The 14,614-nt window shown below is 49.6% G+C and overlaps 5 protein-coding genes across 5 annotated transcripts; all 5 read left to right on the plus strand.

Moving 5' to 3' along the window:
- Window positions 1-397: 397 nt before the first annotated feature.
- DFJ58DRAFT_633552 (uncharacterized protein) lies at window positions 398-706 on the plus strand (the record flags this gene model as incomplete). The annotated part of the gene is made up of 1 exon (XM_041381241.1): window positions 398-706. A coding segment is annotated over one exon (309 nt), but the record flags the coding sequence as incomplete, so codon positions are not given.
- A 4,027-nt stretch (window positions 707-4,733) lies between these two features.
- Window positions 4,734-7,251, plus strand: DFJ58DRAFT_737483 (uncharacterized protein; the record flags this gene model as incomplete). The annotated part of the gene is made up of 5 exons (XM_041386938.1): window positions 4,734-4,793; window positions 4,846-5,178; window positions 5,241-5,531; window positions 5,583-6,369; window positions 6,425-7,251. 5 exons carry the CDS (start codon window positions 4,734-4,736, stop codon window positions 7,249-7,251), a joined length of 2,298 nt encoding a protein of 765 aa, XP_041235119.1.
- Window positions 7,252-8,649: 1,398 nt separating this feature from the next.
- DFJ58DRAFT_737484 (uncharacterized protein) lies at window positions 8,650-10,177 on the plus strand (the record flags this gene model as incomplete). The annotated part of the gene is made up of 6 exons (XM_041386939.1): window positions 8,650-8,921; window positions 8,999-9,047; window positions 9,122-9,302; window positions 9,357-9,620; window positions 9,694-9,845; window positions 9,899-10,177. 6 exons carry the CDS (start codon window positions 8,650-8,652, stop codon window positions 10,175-10,177), a joined length of 1,197 nt encoding a protein of 398 aa, XP_041235120.1.
- A 93-nt stretch (window positions 10,178-10,270) lies between these two features.
- DFJ58DRAFT_876094 (uncharacterized protein) lies at window positions 10,271-13,382 on the plus strand (the record flags this gene model as incomplete). Its single annotated transcript, XM_041394439.1, has 14 exons — window positions 10,271-10,472; window positions 10,546-10,637; window positions 10,696-10,723; window positions 10,779-11,077; window positions 11,121-11,464; window positions 11,521-11,751; window positions 11,785-11,856; window positions 11,905-11,931; window positions 11,983-12,009; window positions 12,063-12,580; window positions 12,633-12,670; window positions 12,715-12,891; window positions 12,941-13,084; window positions 13,137-13,382. The coding sequence occupies 14 exons, from the start codon at window positions 10,271-10,273 to the stop codon at window positions 13,380-13,382; spliced, it is 2,445 nt and encodes an 814-aa protein (XP_041235121.1).
- A 537-nt stretch (window positions 13,383-13,919) lies between these two features.
- DFJ58DRAFT_737486 (uncharacterized protein) lies at window positions 13,920-14,564 on the plus strand (the record flags this gene model as incomplete). The annotated part of the gene is made up of 3 exons (XM_041386940.1): window positions 13,920-14,034; window positions 14,089-14,377; window positions 14,422-14,564. Coding segments are annotated over 3 exons (547 nt in total), but the record flags the coding sequence as incomplete, so codon positions are not given.
- Window positions 14,565-14,614: the final 50 nt, after the last annotated feature.

A 14,614-nucleotide genomic window follows, 5' to 3' on the forward strand; every position in this document is an offset into this window, starting at 1 on the left:
TCTGTTATCGATGGGATTCTTACTTATCTTTACCCACTCACCAAGTCGAAGGTGTCCTTGTCAAAACCCACCAAGTCTCACCAATCCAAGGTGTCGTCCAAGGTGTCCTTGTCGATGGATGCCGACCTCGCAAGACTCGAAATTCAACTCAACCGCATCGCATCCAAGCATGACTTATCTGCGGAGGAAGTGTTAGAGGAATGGGTAGAGAGGCGGAAACGCTATGATTCAGAGAGTTGGAGGCTGCTGGATGGGTTACCGTGCATCATGGGCGGTTTAACCGCACTTTGTGGTAAGTCTTGCCGTCAAACGTTCAGTAGAATGTCTGATCGTGGATTTTACAGGAAACCTCAGTGGGCAGGGGTTGAACTTCCCTTGGAAGACCCTGCCCACCTTCCTAGGGAAAAATGGCTCGGTACTCTACAACTACCCAGAAGACGCACTCATGCCTGGTGAACTTCGCAACACGAACCACAAGAGCAAAGGTATCAACGACCTAACCCTTCGTGAGCGTGGTGTGCTTTCAGATGCTCTGAAAGATGGCTCGTTGACCCTCAAACGCTTCCACGCCAAAGATTATCCCCGTAGGCTCTTGGCGTCTCGCGACCCTGTCATCTATGGCGAGGCTCCTGGACCTCATTCACCCCACGCGTTCGGACGTCGCTTGTTTGTCAATGGTCGCATTGATCGGAAGGGCCCTAGGCGACTCTCACCAGACGAATCATCCCCCGCCCCTTCTCCCACCCCTTCTCCCACCCCTTCTCCCACTCCTTCGCGTCATCGTCCTGGACCGACTAGTCATCTCAAGGAGTCTCACCCCGCCCCATCGCGTCCTCATCCTGGCCCAGCTAGTCATCTCAAGGAGACACGCCCCGTCCCTTCGTGTCCTCGTCCTGGCCCTTCTAGTCGTCTCCTTGAGATGACTGCTGCCGGCCCTTCTCGTCGTTTCAAGGAGGCTTCTCCCGGCCCTTCTCGTCGACTCAAGATGACGCAGACGCCTCCCCCGGCCCCAATTGTTAGAGGAGTCGACGCCAGAGAGCTCATTCCGGGTATAGCCTGCCTTACCCAGAATTCAACAGCGACGGAAGCCACTGGAGATGCCGTGGATGAACTTGAGATGGCCGGTCAGTCACCAGAGTATTGAGTAGAACATTAGTTTGTCGTTGTACCATACTATGCATGTCCTTGTAGCATATCCAATTTTAATTACAATCAAATCTGCCGAGAAATCACACAAGGCCATGGAGACCGACTCAAATGACAAACTAAGTACAAGTGTGCGTATGTAATGTCTGAAAGCTATCATGTCGTCCTCGCACATGCCCGTACGATGCGCTCCTCGTAACACCGCTGCAATCGCTGCGAGCACCCACAGCCCACAGTCATAGCCATTTGTCTGCAATGGCTGGACTACTAGCGGGCGAGCTACCCAGCCTTTGATGTCAATAAGATCTGAGCCACGACGATCGTGGGCAATAGACGATAACCGGGCGATAAGTTTCATGATATCCTATAATCATCATCGTGAAATCGAGATAGTGTGATTGAAAGTAATACTGACCTTGACTTCATTCTTCCATGGTTGTCTATCTGCGAGACTGTCAAAGAGGTGCAGTTCCTTTGTCGACGTGTAGACTGCACAAAATACCCAATGTCCAACAGGAGACGGCCGATGGATAGGTAGAAGCCACAGGTCTTTCTCCCAATATGACGTCCATGACATATTCCGCCATAGTATATCATCGGACGCGTTATATCGAATCCGAGGGAGATCGTGCGTGGAGAGAATGGCACAAGGACGTACATGACAGGTAGTTGATATCTCGGAGTAGAGCAATGCAGCGACACCATTGATACATGTGTCATTGAGTCGGGCTGTAGGCTGTGCGAGCATGGAGACATCCCTAGACTCAAATACTTGATGAGGGAAGCCGTCTTGCGCTGGTCGCACGCGGGTTCAGGAGATGTCCTTCGTACGTTTGATGGGGATCTCCTCGGGGCTAGGAATTCTGAAGTGATCATTTTGAAGGTTCTATGAGGTAGGATAAGTATGACTCTCTATATGAGATATTGAAACGTACCTCTGGGAGTTGCCATGTTATGACATATTCAGGTTCTCCCATGCACTTATCTTCATCGTCGTCCTCGTCGTCCTCATCACTAATGGTACCGTCTTGTAAAACATCTGAGAGCGCCACTTGTTCAGGGCCTTCTTCAAATGTGCGTGGAACAGATTCCTCGACGATGTCTTCTTCGGGGGGAGGGATCTATAAGTGTGAGGGAGGTCGGTATGAGCGAGTATGCAGCAGTGGTTGATGATCCATGGCTCCCAGCAAGAGAAGTGGCGAGCTTAAGTGCTGCGTTGCCACTGCCATTGAAACGAGTGGAAGACACCAATGGAGTAACCCATCTAGTCTGTAGTAGAAGGACATGATCGCGCCGTTGCTGAATTGTGAACATGAATGTTCGGTCTTGTTAAATTAGCACTGATCATCGACGTGCGAAATGACTTACTTGTAGGCAAGCGCAGAGCGAGCTCAAGAGCCGCAAGTTCATCTCCAAACCATCGGCAAAGATTGTCAGCCTCGAGCCCAAGGCGGCGCTGTTCTTCCTGACACCGTTCCCATTTCAACAACGCTCGTATCCCATCTCTGACATCCGGATCTTCCATCCAACGAGGAACGTCGCCTACTGACGGGGTGATCCAAACATCCTCCATCAATGTTTGGTCATTTCGAAGGTCCGCAAGCTTGGTAGGAAGAGGAGTAGGAAGTGGGATGCTCCAGGATGGATCGTAGAGGCTCTCCAGACGCTCACAATATGAGTTGAATTTGCGAATTGCAGTCATTAACGCTGGCTGGCGCTTTGCGATTGCCTTACGAGTTTGTTGATGAAGCTTCGTGCCTTGCGAGATAACAAGTCAGTTTTGATGATCCGAAATTGGAAGAAAATGCTTCACCGAGGGCCTGATTTGCACCACCGACGGCGCGATCAAGTTTGTCCCACTCAAAAAAGCTTCCTATAGCTCTCTTCCGAATATTGATTTTGAGGTCGCGGGCCATCAGGAGTGTCCGAACGAAATCTAAGTCCACATCTTGGAGCTCTGGAAACCTGTCATGAACATTGAGTGACGAATACAGTACTTCAACCTTGGTCATTAGACGTTCGTGGCTGCGCTCAAGGCTTGTTATAGCATCCAATGTCTCTTCGCTGACCGAGCCCTTTTCGACCACAGAACGTGTGGCTTGCAAAGCCCTATCTGAAGCATCGAGATCTGCCTGTAGAGCAAGCACCACGTCGAGTTCCTTTTTGAGCCGGGCAGGAGCATCTGTAGTTCACAATGCGTGACGTAAGTTTCATCTTCGAACGAGGAAAGCTAAACTGACGTACGGGCGCGAATGGAGAGTTGGGACTTCTTCTGATCCGCCCACTGCGCCTGCAGATCCTCAGCGGTGATCCCACATTTCCTTAGAGCTTCCTTCGCTGCAGATCCTTGGTTGTTAACTCCACGTTTGAGTCGATGTTTGATCCAATCTCCGAGATCTACTTGCATCTCCTTACCAATGGCAGCCGCTTGCCTATCTATCAACCAAAGGCGCCTTTGCCTCTGTGTGTGTGTGTGTTTGAAGAATCTTCGTCAAAGCGGAGTAGGCACTTACTGAGGATGAACGTTGTATTCCAATCAGCTTAACAAATCTCGACCATAACCTCTCAGTACCCTCGCCGTCTGACAGGCCAACATCAGCAAACTACAAATTTGGTGACAGAAACAACACGTCAATACAAAGCCATACAAGTCCATAGACGGTACATGGGTACAGTACTACAGGTTTTACAAGGTTCCACAAGGTTCCACAAAGCGACACAATAACTACAAGGCAACAAAGTAATTACATCATAAATAGAGCTATAGGTACTTTGCGAAGGTCGAAAATAATAGCTCCACATATGTTCTGCCCCCGTCTCGATGATGTTAACTTCAGTGGGCCCAACTCGAGGAAAGATGGTGTGAATGCGAGCCCAGTATTAACACCAGCTGCAAATGCGTGAGTTTAGTATGAGGACGAGGGTACCGACTGTCTGTAGACATACTTTCAAAAGTCACACATAACAAAATTGAGGACGAACACTCACTGTTGTACCATCTGAGTGACCCCGAGTCATGGACATTGAGATACTTATTTTCTTCCGCTCTGTATGGAGGCGTCCAACATTGAGCTCCGCCGTCAACAAATCAGAATTCGCGGCCTGGACGCGCTGACGCCAGATGTCAAGAATCACCGATTGGTGTGCCAAAATGCAGTCGGCCAGGTGCTTCTTAGCCTCGTACACCTTTCGTTCAGCTTTAGCAGCCTCAAGCGCAAGATCAGAGTGTTCATCGCCTTCGAGTTCTCCGTCCGATTGGGTATAATCATCTTGCTGCATAAGGTGAGTCCTGGCAAGTAAAAGCAAGTAAGGTGCTCACAAGGTGCAGCGCGGTAGGTAATTTCTCCTCCTTTATTGATAATGCTTCACCAAAGTCAGGCCAATAAAACGCCGATGGAGTCGTGGTGTGAAGAGGTCTTTGGTTGCGTGGCTCATGCGAATGTCCTCTGATACTTGGAGAAGGGGATGTAGTATTGTGGAATGCTCGGGGATTAGAGGCTGCAGTGCGAGTATGAGACATCATAACAGGTGGGTGAGATCAACAAAGATCGTGTGAATATTTTAATATCTTCAATGTCAGCACCAACATGCCCAAAGTGTGGGAGAACATTTACGAAGGAGAGCAGCGTCGCTCGACACCTGAGCCAGTCTCGATCCTCGTGTCATAGTCATATGCGTGACATTGTTGATATTTTGCAGTTCACCGAAGTCGTTCCTCCCCAGCGTCGCGCAGGGGATGATACCAACAGCATCCCGGAAGTTTACGATGGGGATCACTGGCACGATAACATCGACGATGAATTCAGAATGTTTGAGGAATCGCTGGAGGAAGAGTATGATGGCGCGGGGGCCTGTTACTCCCAAGACGGCTCGACCTTCCTGGATTTATTTGACGCCGATGAATACGCAGAATGCAGGGTAGACAACCTCTACTATCCGTTCGCATCCAAAGAAGAGTGGGAAATTGCCGATTATCTCCTGCGCTCGTCCCTCAGCATGGCAGCAATAGATGAATTTTTGAAGCTTTCAATGGTGCGTATTCTTTGCACCCTCACGATGGGAGCATTGATACATCAACCGCAACTTGTTTTCAGATCCAAAGATTGCATCTTTCGTTCAAAAACGCCAAAGAACTACGAAGCCGTGCTGAAATGCTCCCTAGCGGACCAAGTTGGAAATGCCAGACTATCTCCTCCATCCATCCTACCAAGTCTCCAATCCGACTCTTTTGGAGGGACCCCGTGGAATGCTTGGAGAGCCTTTTCAGCAATCCATTGTTTCACGACAAGCTTGATTTCATCCCTCGCCGCGTTTACAAAACAGCAGAGCGGCTTTTGCGTGTATATTCGGAATGGTTAACAGGAGATTCCGCTTGGGAAATGCAAGTAAGTACTAATTCTGCCGAATTTTGCGTCATCTCACCATATATCCTGCAGACACGACTTCCCAGAGGTGCTACAGTTCTCGGCACCGTTCTTTCATCTGACAAAACCAACATCACCACCATGACTGGTGCCAGGGTTGCCCACCCTCTTCTTCTAGGCCTCGCCAATATCCGCATGTGTACCCGCACAAAACTCTCGTCTAAGGCTTTCCTGCTCACGGCTCTCCTTCCAATTCCAAAGTATCTACATCCCAATCAACGAATGCGGGGCATGCTTGAAGACCGTCTCGTCCATGAATGCCTTTCGATCGTTCTGAAGCCATTGATGAAAGCTGCTGAAGTCAGGATTATGATGTCCGATCCGGTAGGAAACGTCCGCCATTGCTTTACCCCTCTCGCAGCATACATTGTTGATACCCCAGAGGCGGCCATGCTTGCATGTGTGCGCGGAAAGACCTCTCCTTTCACCATGGCCTCGTATTTGCAGTTTGGGGATAATTTCCGGCACCCTGCTCGTACGCGCTCCATCACTCTTGGACAGCTCGCTGGTATTACGGTCAATCCTGATGACCTGGAGGCTTATTTTGAGGCTTGTGCTGACTCGCGGCTGAACGGCGTCCATGCACCATTCTGGATGGATTGGCCGCTTGCAGATCCCTCCATTTTTCTGACGCCAGAATCATTGCACCACTGGCACAAAGAATTTTACGACCACGATCTTCAGTGGTGTATCGTGGTCGTTGGAGCTCAGGAACTAGATTTTCGATTCTCGATATTACAGCCGACTACTGGTTATCGCCACTTTTCTGGCGGAATATCTAAACTGAAACAAGTTACAGGTAGGGGCCATCGTGATATTCCAGCGCTATATCGTTGGCCTAATATCCGGTGCAGCCCCTCGTCGTTTTGTCATCGCGATCCGTGCGCTCATGGATCTTCGTTACCTAGCGCAGTGTCCTGCACCCGATGACAATCTCTTGGCGTGTATCGACCGATCTTTGTCGACTTTTCACGAACACAAAGATGTTATCTTGACCTTAGGCGCACGGATGGGGACAAAGAGGCCTATTGAAAATTGGTATATTCCTAAGCTTGAGCTCCTACAGAGCATCACTTCCAGCACGCGCAAAGTCGGCGCCCTCATACAGTGGTCTGCAGACGCTACCGAGCATGCACACATTTCTGAAATCAAGGAACCTGCACGGCAAACGAATAACAATGATTATGACCCACAGATCTGTCGTCATCTTGATCGGGAGGAGAAGTTGCGACGTTTCGCAATTGCCACATCGCTCAAGAACCATCCCGCATCCCATGATCCCAATTTTAGGGCCGAAGACATTCTTGAAGAGGACGACCTGGACGATGGAGATGAACAGGAAACGAACGATCCGCGAACGGCACTGCTCGAGGAGATGAACCACACTCGTGTTGCGACCGATTATTTCCGCAAAGCCAGGCAAATGGCTACTGCAAGATGCGATTCCAGTATCCCTCATCGAACGTTTATTGCTGAAAACACTGCCATCCACCTCAACTTCAGTCCATCTCGCTCGGGAGTCAAACTTGATGATGTCAGTACTGACTTCAACTTACCGGATCTGCATGTTGCGCTTTCGAGCTTCTTACAGCATGACGCGCGAGAGAGAGGAATAGTTCATGGGGTGGGGGGGTCCAAGACAGAGACCGTCTATCGATCGTCCACCAATCCTTCCATTTGACCGCGTTCAATTATGGAATACGGTTCGCCTCCAGCTCAAATCTTTCCATAATCCCGATATTGTGTTGCCGGCTCAAACTATCCATGCCTCTCCTCCTGGCCCTGGGTGGCCAAAAGGTCGACGGGACGCCATCCTCGTCAATGTTGATACCCGCATATGAATGGCCTAAATCAGGTCTATCAGGTGAGTCCTTTTTCATCATATGTCAATGTATATAATCAACGCACTTCCCAAAGCCACGTTATCTGCGAATTATGCCTCATAATGCGACCAATTCATCGTCGAGGTTCTCGTATCGCTTGGCGAGATCAGTACCTTTGTTACGTGCGGCGTCTGAACATTGGCCCCTGCGATCCTGCCACTGGGATTGCATGTGTTGAAGCGTGCAAAGCATGCAGATGGTACCCCTATCTGTAGTATCATTCCTCTTCGCCAACTCCGTGCATTTATTAGTATCATCCCTCGTCTGGGGGATGCGGCGGATGTACGATTGACTTCAGCTACGTCTACCACATTATTCCCAAGAGTTTTTTTTGAACAAGTATTTTGATAAGGACTTTTATTATGCACTCACAATGCTACTACCCCCGATAGCTAGCTAGCTTTGGATATCATTACTATGTACTGTTTCAAAACGGACACTTAGTTAAAGACACTTTGAAAATAAACGCTTTTGTCGCATCCTAATGAACGCTACGGTACAAACCGGGTAAATGCACTACCCGCGATTTTAATATTATGAAATTGATTGATTTCTGCACGACTTACTGAAAGAACAAGAGCGCCACGCCGCCAGGGACAATAGGACACGAATTGCCCCCCATGTCAACATCTTTTGCCAACTATCTCCTAGCGGCTGTCAGCAACCGTCACTATCCATCCCGTACGCCGCACGAAGGACGAAATGGATATACTCATGAAGAGTGAGTTGGGCCTGCAAGACCAAGACCCCCCGGGTTCTGTGGGAGGAGGACCTGAAGCCTAAGACCTCCATCCTTAAATTCCTCATTCCTCTTTCAAATCTCAACAAATCGGAAATCAAGAGGATCACTTACATCAAACAAGTACCGGGAAGCCAAACTCAGATACATGGGGCTCCCGTTTTTGACAAGGAATGGCGACTCAAAAATGCTTTCCGAAGTAAACGCAAGGTTGCAGTTAGGCGTACCCGTTTCAGGCGGCCTCAGACTGAGTCGCAGACTGATTACAGACCATAGAACTTGAAGGGGATTCCATGCTAGAGACGGAGGGCAGCTTGGGGCAGCAGGATTTCGTCAAGGCTGGAACGAAAAGAGCTAAGCCTGTAGGAGAAACGGAGGAAAAGAATTGGGAGCGTCTTTTCCGGGCGATATACTTATCACATGCGCGAACTGCTCAAGGAGCAAGTCCAAGAGCGCAATGTTGATGGATCCACAGCACTCGTCATCGCAACGCTCGGGAATCCAGCGCTCGCACATTTTGCCCTTCACCGAAATAACAGATCTCCGGTACTGGTCTTCAGAGTTCGCCACCACTTCCATGCCAGACGCTACCGATTCACGGAAGCCTGATCTCGTCCTCCTGGATTACCGGCTCAGAAAGCTCGGCTTCTCGCAAAAGTCCTGGAAAGATGTCCTCACAGGAGTTGAGATTACCCAATCTGACCTCTCTGTTGATCGCAAAATACCTTTGTTCTTGGGGGGTTGCTACCAAGGGCTATCTGATGATGCTGGGAGCAACCATGGCGTCGTTTCATCCTACTTTTTAGTATCTCCAAGTTCAAACTTCGTGCCCATTATATGGATCGCTCCGGCATGGTGATCTCAAAACCACTCCCGATCGTTACATCCCCTGAACGTTTTGTCGACGTGTTGAATTACCGTCACTTTAGGAAATCGCTCTTCCCTCGGCTTTGATCCAACAATCCATATCTGCAAACTCTTGTAACACCATTCCAACTCACGCTGATTTACCGAATGGCTTTGATGCCATGCTTCCTGGGGCAATAGGCTGGGTTTACGACAACGATGAGAATGTATACTGGATTATGGATATACTATGGAAGAGCCGCGGTCTGTTCAAGCGCGGGAACCGTCTGCTATCGCGTTCGAGATCAGTTTAATCAGGAGTACGCACTCAAGATTGTTGGGTCAACGAGGATGTCAAAGACGTCGAGATACAACTTCTCAAAGCGGTCGAAGGCATCCCGAACGTTGTTCAACTCAAGAAATATTGGGACGTACTTTATGATGGGAAGCCCGACTCCACTTCACGCATTCGTAGTCATTGCTCGACATTCAAATTCGAGACAAAAATCCATCGGCGTATTCTCTTGACACCCTGCGGGGTGCCATTGACTCACTTCAACGATGTACCCCGAGTTAATCGGGGTTTTTCGTGATCTTGTGTTGGTGAGTCCTTTTTGCAATCACTGAAGTCCTCTGTAATCACCATGCATTGTAGCCCACAAGGCAATGGTGGGCCGACGTGTCCTTCACGGAGATCTCAGCCCTAATAATGCTATTATTTACCAAGGAAAAGGCTATTTTATTGACTTTGACCATGCAAAGTTTCTCAATGATGATGGGAAAGCAGATCCGAGTCCACGCGGTACTGTGAGTTACAACGTTGCACTTATTTCTGCTTGTGTTAACCTCATGGTTTACAGGGAACTGTACCCTACATATCTTTTCGCGTTCTCCGCCTAATGGGAGATGGCCATTTGGTCCAACATATGCCCTGCGACGATCTCGAGTCGCTTTTTTACATCCTGCTCGAGTTTACCATGATATATCTAGGACCGAAGGGCGTACTGGCCCCCCCAACCCAGTCCAGAAGCTTTGCGACGGGACGCCGTTCGGAGGTGGCGGTCTCCTATGAAAACATGACCCAAGATGGTCTCGCGACAGCAGATTTGGAAGCGGGAATTCATCAATGGTCTGGCTGACCCACCCTTAATCACCCCGTACTTTATCCTCTGCCGCCCCTCCTTGAAGAGTGGCGTTGCGCAATTTCTCTCGCAAGTTCTCAGTCAACTGCCATGTCTCACGATACAATATGCGATATTCTAACGCGGGGCTTAAGCATGATCAGTCAGCAACTTTCTCAGATACCTCCTCCTGCACTTCCAGCACCTCTATCTACACCAGAACCAACCATCGCTCTATCGCGTCCTCCTGCACCTCCATCTGCGCCGGAATCAACCATCGCTCCATTGCCTCCTGATATTTCCGTCGCTGTTCGTCGGTCTCGTCGGTCAAAGACGGCACCTGTCAAACGCTAATTGACTGGTTCGGGGCTTCCCTTGTTGTGTAGCATCTGTAGAACGCACTGCATCCGAGTCCGATATCTCATATTATCTCGTTTATTACTTCGTTACACCTCTACCTAAATTCCGTATTTCCGTAGTATTTTTCCTTCATCTTCCACCTGTGCTTCGTCCTCCATATTCTTCATTGAATGTAGCACTATGTACAAAATGTTCCTAGCTTACGTAAGTTCCTCTGTTATATTTCGGGATAGTCCAACTTTGAACTTCGTCCTTGAAGTTCACTCCATGCCTCCTAGGAAGAAAGCCAGGCGTGCTTCTCCCTCGCGGTCCTTGAGTCCCCGCAATTCGAGGACGAGGAAGGTCGCCAGCACGGCACCCGAAGACGTTGACGATTCTCGACGGCGAAGCGAACGGTCCACACGAGGTGTTGGTGGTCATGTAGCACAGCTCAAAAAAGCTGGAGAGATCTTGATGGCCCCAGCAAGGCAACGGAAGGGAAGAGGCGCTGTCGAAATAAGTGACTCAGAAGTCAATCCCATGGCACCTTCGCAGCAGCTCAAGAAAGGGAAGAAAAAGGTAAGTGATTCTTTTCAAAGTAGCTCAACTAATATTCTTTTAGGCTGATACGAATTTCCTGCCTCGTCCTGTTGAAGACGACGACTCACAATCAAACACTCAACGTCGTAATCCGTTTCTACGCATGGCCGGCCCTGATGATAGGTTTGGATTCAAGTCATCTTCCACTGACAAACAGGATCCTCGGGAGGCAACTCAGCCCATCGGTCGCAGCTCCAAGAAAGCCGTAGGCGAATCCGTAGAAGATGAGGCGAGGAAGGATAGAATGTGGGACTTGGATGAACGTGATGAGTTAGAGAATGACGAGTTAGAGAATGACGCCGATGAACATGATCACAATGATCGACCCAGCGAAGATGAAGATAGTTTGTTGCGGGATACGCGGGAGTAAGTCGTACCTTGTATCTTTCCCTCACATTTTAATTCCTTATTGTCCGTTCAAGGGCTTCAGTCGACCGCATGGCTTTATGCGGCGATGAAGACAATGAAGGCGATGAAGATGGCGATACTCAGATGGATCCCGACCAGGGGGATTTTGACAGCCGAGACTCGGGCAATGATACTCATCATGAAGCCACAGACACTTTCGATGTCCTTGAACGCCATCAAACGAAAAATGGACGACGCAAAGCTCCCTCCCCGACTCATTTAGCACGCGCATGTGTTCCATTTTGGTAATTATGCACGATTACTGATATGCGCCTCAGTCTTCTCGCAAACAAGGGTCCGCCCGTCCACGTGAAACTGGCTCGAGGTCTCGTCAGCATTCACCCAGCCTTGTAAGTTCTTGTGACTTTGGGTTTGTTGTTTTTAATTCGTTGCATTAGGGATCTCGTCGCCCCTCCCTCGAACGAGTACGCACTTCTTCCTCTCCTGGGTTTGTTGTTTTTAATTCGTTGTATTAGGGATCTCGTCGCCCCTCCCTCGAACGAGTACGCACTTCGTCCTCTTCTGGGCGCTTGGCCCCTGGACGCGCGCCTCACAGAGTACCATCTGAAAAAACTGCATCGACCCGTGTGCGGCCGGGGCGTCCACCTGCACACTTCTCTGTTTCTCGTTCAAAGTCCCCTCGTCCTTCCTCCTTTCGCAAACTGTCTCCTCGTCGGCGCTCTCCAACTCAGTCTATGGTTTCTTCCAGCAAACTGCCCTCCTCTCGTGGACGGTCTTCGTCACAGTCTCTGCCCAGGCATTCTGCTCAGCCAGATCGAACACCTTCTCCCGCTCCTAGTTCAAGCCGATCTCACTCTCGAAGTCCCTCACCTGTTCAACGCAGCAAATCTGGAGGCGGTGCGCGGTGCGCCAACCAACAAGCTAACCCCTCGAAGCTCGGCTTCTATCCAGCATCTTGGCAGGCCTTCCTGCAGGCAGCAAAGTTGGAAATGCGGTTGCAGGCAATTTTATTGCATCCTCTTCCAGTTCATCAGGAAGCGGTAATACTGGCACAAGAGGTTTTGGGTGCTGTATTATGGACATACCACACGAAGAAGGTGAAGCTTGACAAAGGTAAGTTGCCCTGCACCGTCAGAAGTCGCTCCAATCTGATGTCCTTGCGAAGGTTATTTCCCAGAGTATAAAGTACCGATGTCGCGACTAGTAAGTACAGCGCCCAAACACGAACTTCGCTGATGATTCAACAGCTTTGTGACGACCTGTTCACCTTTCGCACGGAACTCAAGAAAATTGTAATATCTATTGCGAAGCAATCATACGGCATATTCTCGAAGGGCAACTCAGTGCACAAGGAGCGCGTCAGTGCAGCAGCGGCTAAGCTCCTCAAGACCGGTGAATATCTTCGGCTTCCCGACTCTTCTGAGGTCAGTGGCAACCTCGTGGTGCGCGACAATTCATTATTGACGTTTACAGGGAAAATATACCAATTTTGTGTCGCAGGTTCTCAAGGAAGCCTGCCTCAGTTTTTACTACGGTAACGGTAAAAAAGCGCTCAAGGTAACTGACGAATTTCAAGACGGAATTCCTGTCAATGGCCTTATTCTGGTGGCCGCAGTTGTAGGCTTTGATTTAATCAATTTTATATTCCTCGCTGATCAATGTTTTACAGACGAAGGGTGTTCTCACCGGCTTCCGCGACAGTGGTACTGACAAGGTGCCTGACCTTACTGCTGATACGTGCAGGGCCGACTTCAACTTACTGCAAAAGTCTGTCGACAAATTGATGACCATTCCCGAACGTCGCGCGGAGCTTGAAGAGATGCTGAAGGAATGGGCCGAGGAGGGGATGATGGGTGAACTTCGCAATGACTGGGACAGTGCAGCGGGCAGTGATGATATCAATATCATCATTTAGTATATTTTTTTGCGCCGTTACAATGTCGTTTGCACAACATGTTTGATCTGTCTACAATAATCTAGTCTGCTTGCAATGTCCAGTCTGCCTACAATGTCCAATCTGCCTACAATGTCTGGTTTGTCTACACTGTCCGGTTTGTCTACATTGTCTAGTCTGTCCAATCTGTCTAGTCTGTCCAATCTGTCAATATTGTGCCTTTGTGTATGGATTGTAAGCCTTTGTGACAATATTGTAAAGAGGGCACTTAGCTGTAGGATTGTGCTGTTTGTACAAATCTGTACAAATCTGTACAAGGTTTTGCTAGTTTGCTGATGTATGACAGTGGGTGTTTCTTTGCGTGCTCTAGGTATGAAAATCGGGATCATTGAACCTCCCCCACAGATCACTACGACCGAGTCAAGCTCATACACAGCAAGAATGATATCAGCCTGACGAAGGCCACGCATGCCACCCGACACTTCACAGCGAAGACCGCACGAGCACACGGGGCATCTGGCAATGATGTGAAAGCCATTGGCTGCTGGAGTGTCAATGATGCCTTTGCCAACTGTTATGACCTGCCGTGCCCTCCCACTCGAAGGGCTGCTTGGTGCGGCCATGTTCAATGCGAGGAAGCCCGAGCAGTACTTCCTAGCTCGGGACCATCTTGGTAAGCCGGTGTCCGCCGTTTGACAGCTTGCCCTCACCTGTGATTCGAAACCAGAGCCTCCAGTGGAGCTCCTCTCGCAGATTTTTCCATGGGTCGAGCAGGAGAATTCTGCCCTGCAGCAGCGGGAGGCAATGCTCGGCCATGCAGGACGGGATATTGCCTTGAAGGGCTTCCTGCGACTCCTCGTGTGGCTCCGTCGGGTCCTTATACAGGATGCTGCTGTCCTGTTTGTCAAAGACCCAACATGCCCAATATTTGGGTTCGCACCCTTTCAAAGTAACATGTTCCATGAATTTGCAGCAAACTCGACAGCCGTGCTTGCCAGGGTTGACAAGGAGGCTCGGTTGGCACTGCACTGCAACACCTCCCTGAGCAGTATGCCCGAAGCATGCAAGGATTCGTCGCATCATCACGCCTCGCACAGGAAGAAGCCAACCAAAAGAATGCAGAAGAGCTTGCACTGCTTCGCGAACAGGTTTCACGGCTGGAGATGGCAGCTGAGTCTGGTCGATCTCGTCGTCGTCATCGTGGTGAGTCACAGTCAGCAGTTTTTTCACGCACAGGAAAAAAAAACTGATAG

Source organism: Suillus subalutaceus (assembly GCF_016647625.1).
Source record: "Suillus subalutaceus strain FC151 chromosome Unknown DFJ58scaffold_362, whole genome shotgun sequence".
NCBI lineage: Eukaryota > Fungi > Basidiomycota > Agaricomycetes > Boletales > Suillaceae > Suillus > Suillus subalutaceus.